The following is a 4,547-nucleotide window of genomic DNA, read 5'->3' as shown; positions in this document are numbered from 1 at the left end:
ACTTTTCAATTTCAATTACGTGTGATTTAGAAAATGCACATTTAAACCAAAATGTAATCAACTGTTTGTTGTTATTATCTTTGAACAATAATCTTTGATGCAGATCTGTGCTGCCTGGCTTCTACCACAAATTCTAATTTAAAAATAAAACCCTGTTATATTTCTACATGGTGAACAGTAGATGGCCACTGAAGGTAGTGTGATGATCTTGATTGTCATGAACCCATGAGTTAGCCGGCAAACGCACAAATACAATGTCTCCGATGTTTAGCATCAGTGTAACGCCATTAGAAGTCTTCTGACCACCGGAAGTCTGTTTTTCATATGTTGCAAAGATTTGCACTCCATTCTTGACCAACACCGCAGAAGTAGGCTCTGTAGAACTTCCATGTCCGTAGATGTGGAACTCAAAGTGATACACTCCTCTTACTGGTGCAGTAAACAGCCCTGTATTATCAAGAATTGTAATTATCTCTCATGTCATAAGAAATGTTACATTTTGTTCATACTGTAAATAAAAATGCAAAATATAAAGTGTAAATTGATGCACCTGTACTTGGACTGTAGGCATTTCCAATATTAGTGGTAACATGTCTGAAGACCATGGTTGTGTGTGTGTTGAATGGGCCATGGTTTCCTGAACCCGACTCCAAAAGAGCAGCAGAGAAAGCCAGTCGCTTGGCTGAGAGACAGACACGGGACATCAGCCAAATTCAGTCACACAGCAAGAGTTTTAAACATCTCAACATTTGTGAATTTGTTGTTTGAATACAACAAATTCACAAATGCAAAAAAGTTGTAAATATTTGCATTGATTTATTTTCTTAAGCATGCTGATGTCTTCATATACTTAAAAAGAATTTCAGCAGTGCTGGAGCTCCTATCTGTAGATGGGAGATGGGAAAATGTCTCATGCAGTTTGGACATGTGATAGTGAGAAACCCATTTGGAAAATTCTTTCTCTCGTAGAGCGTATTTTATATTCCATAAATCGAAGGTTGAATTTTTAGATCATTTTAAATGGGTATGTGCAAATTTTACTCCAAAAGTAAAGATCTGTACTGGTAGATTAATGTCCCATTTACTGACAGGAAGTGGATAAATTTTTTAAATCTATTTCTGAATTCTAAGTTTTTGAGAGAAACATTGGGGATTGAGGATTGTGATATAGGAGCCGTCATGAGCCGGGACTTAATTATGAGTCCGTGTCAACATGGGAGCACGCCTGCACATACATACACAAAACCGCTAACTTATTTCTGTTGCAGCTTAAACTGACGTGGTTCATCGTGGGTGCACACGCGGTGTTCCTGCCTCAGTTAGCATGCATCCTAACCTATTTTCATTTGCAAACATTTTCCCGGTTTTGTTTTCAAGCAGGGTTATTTCCGGATTGTGGCGCGCCAGGAGAGAGTCATGTGATGACATAGTGACTTCATCGGAACATACTGAGTGTTTTCTATTAAATTGATTATTGTATTTTTGATTACAAGTTTATTTTTATTATTATTATTATTATTATTATTATGTATACTTTAAGCGTGTATTTGAGTTAGAAGTAATTGTTTAGTAGTTGTTGAGAAGTCACATGGAAGGTGATGGACTCTTGCAATGAAGGTATTGCTGTTTGTCTGTTTTTAACCTGCCTTGGACGTCCTTGTATATATTCTGCACCTGCCATATTTTTCACCTGAAGAAAAGCTAAATAAATTTCACTAAAGTGATCTCTGGCCTTGGGCAGTCAATTTTTGTTTGTCCAAGTCATAAGAGAACCCTGTCACAAGGATTAAGGAAGCTCGCTATCACTACAGGAAGTTCTATTTTTATTTTCTTGGTCTTATAGTTGGACTGCTACACAATAGATTTTACTTGGTAATAATCAAATAATCTACTTTACTTAAATCGTATGGCCTGTATACCATTTAATGTTCCACGTTAAAAAGTTAAAACCTGCAAATATTATAGGATGTCAGCTTTGTTCTAAATGCTCATTTAAACCTATTCATTTTCACATTCAGATTTCATCCAGTCTTAGGATAAGATTTGTGCTCACGCAGTTATTTTCATTGAACTTGGACATTGAAGTCATTGATGGTGAACTGCTGATATGAGTGTTTCCTTCAGAGTTCACAAACCTTCTCCTTCTCTCCTCAGAGCCTCCACTTGGTTCTCGGTGACGTTAGCCTTGGCTTTAGCAGCAGCCAGTTCTGCTGCCTGAGCTGCAGTGAAAGGATAAACAAAGAGATTCAGTGAAATAAAACATTTATTTATATGTTCAGAGTATTATGTCTTCCCACATCTGAAATATATTGTACAAATATGATCAGCTGTAACAATTTAAATTTCAAAGTGAGATATTAATGTCACTGATATGGATGTGACATCAAACAGGCTGAGTGTTTCCTTCAGAGTTCACAAACCTTCTACTTGGTTTTCGATGCCGTCTGCCTTGGCTTTAACAGCAGCAAGCTCTGCTGCCTGAGCTGAAAAAGAAGAAATACCAAAAAAAATGTGTTCTGTTGTTTTAGGTATTTCTTAGTGGGTTGAAAATCTACGTTTGTTTGAAACAAAACTGTTTTGGTTAAGGTAAGTCTGTTTTTAATACAAAGGCATTGTCATAGAGCAATACAGGTATCTGAACAAAAATATTTCTTCTACTTTTTTAAATTTCTGTACATTACATTAAAAAGTTAAATATTAGTGTTGTATACATTTATATCTATACTTTTTTATACTGTAATAAACATCATGTGCTTTATTTATTTTAAGTCAAGTCCAGATTGACAGAATCAAGAGAAAGATTTGCTTATACCGTCTATACCGTCATGTGTGTAACTTACTGTTCCCAGTTATTCCATTGATATTTTATTAGTTGATACTTGTGATATATCCAAAGTAAACTTAATACCAAACCTCTGCACATCGTCTTGTATCAGTCAGTACCTTGGTACCGTTGGCTCAGTGATTCCAGCTCTTTCGTCTTCACTATGAATAGAAAAAAAAAACAAACATAAAACACAGAATTAAAATGGTCGTGCAATATGAGTCTTTAGTTAATCAGAAATAGTCTTTCCAATGCTTGAACTCTCTTTGTAAACAAACCTTCATTATCACTCTGTAGGTGCTGAACCTCCACCTTCAGTCCAGCCAACCAGGCGCTCATCTCCCTCAGGACTCCGTTGATGTCCTGTGTGCAGGTCTGCTGGTCCGGTTCTACCTGTCCCCCAGTCTGCCTTAAATGTGGAAGAATGTCATTTCCAGACTCCGCTTGAGGTTGAGCTGCAGAGACGGAGCAGACCAGCAGCAGCAATGGAAGAAGCGTTCTTATTTCCATCCTCGGTGTTGGTCTATGTGGGTCAACTCTTAAACTTCGTCAAGCCTTAAAGACTGAATTTTATTGTTTGTGGCAAATAATTACCAGAGTATCTTGTCAGTAAGACAGATGATAAAAAGTGTTACTTTAGCCTTGTCCAATAAAAAGGAGAATAATGGATCATAAAAACAAATTATTTCAAAACTGTACTTCAACAGGATCTGGAGGGTGGGGAGGAAGTTAGAGGGAATAGGTCAGATCTGGTCAAATCTGAATTGAAGTCTATGGGCCCAAAATATCAGTAAAATATTTAAATGTTACTCTACAGAACTGGTTGTGTATGAAGCCCACCTGCACACAGAAGGAGATTCTGCCATTTCAGGTCTTCTGGTTCTGGGAATGCAGAACAGACCACAACCAGAACCAGAACTAAACATGGAGAAGCAGGATTCAGCTTCTGTCCACCACAACTCTGGAACAAATTTTCAGTAATCTGTAAAACAGCTGAAACACTGAGTTCATTTAGGTCAAGCCTAAAAATCCAGAGTTGCCTTTGAATAGTAGCAAATGGACCATTGACCAAATGTAAGGTCAAGGTGATTGTATGATGCTTTTATAATGCAAGGCACTATGAACTACCTGATAAGGCACTACGAACTACCTGATAAGGCACTATGAACTACCTGATAAGGCACTACGAACTACCTGAACACGTGTTATACAATTAAACCTGAACTGACAATAAAGGAGGGAGTTGGATTGCTCTTAAAACCAGAACAGTATGTTTTTACAACATTACAGTGCCTTGCTAATCTAGTATCATATAAGCAACTCTAACTCAATTAAGCTCGACACACAATATGGTGTCTCACTGCTGCTAGAAATAGGAGATGATGTATTTTTGCGAATGTGGACCAATTCATGGGTACATGACACTCAAAGTCATCAAACGACCTTTAGTAGTCATTTGCTTTTCACCATGTAGGCAGTTAATATTATTTTTATTTACGATAAAGGTGAAAGGAGCACAATTAAACACATCTGCACCAGAGATTTAATTATGAAAATGATTGATTTGTAAAATAAAGTTGGAGCTGTTTGGTTTCTAAAGCAGCCATAACAAACATATATATGCTTGAGATTTTTTGTTGCTTTAGCCAAATGTTGTGTTCACACCAAACACGTTTTGAGCATCAGTCGCCTCTGGTTTACATTAAAAGTCTATGTGGAGTAG

At 37.1% G+C, this 4,547-nt stretch overlaps 1 protein-coding gene across 1 annotated transcript; it reads right to left on the bottom strand.

Moving 5' to 3' along the window:
- Positions 1-3,466, bottom strand: LOC148156564 (complement C1q-like protein 2). The gene is made up of 6 exons (XM_088009918.1): positions 3,103-3,466; positions 2,944-2,985; positions 2,421-2,483; positions 2,136-2,219; positions 551-682; positions 1-447 (listed from the first exon to the last, which is right to left on the bottom strand). The coding sequence occupies exons 1-6, from the start codon at positions 3,332-3,334 to the stop codon at positions 164-166; spliced, it is 837 nt and encodes a 278-aa protein (XP_087866044.1). The 5' UTR covers positions 3,335-3,466; the 3' UTR covers positions 1-163.
- Positions 3,467-4,547: the final 1,081 nt, after the last annotated feature.

This window comes from Poecilia mexicana, unplaced genomic scaffold, assembly GCF_051168715.1.
Source record: "Poecilia mexicana isolate PSO_F unplaced genomic scaffold, ASM5116871v1 scaffold_11, whole genome shotgun sequence".
Classification (NCBI taxonomy): domain Eukaryota; kingdom Metazoa; phylum Chordata; class Actinopteri; order Cyprinodontiformes; family Poeciliidae; genus Poecilia; species Poecilia mexicana.
This window is presented reverse-complemented; position numbering and strand designations above follow the sequence as displayed.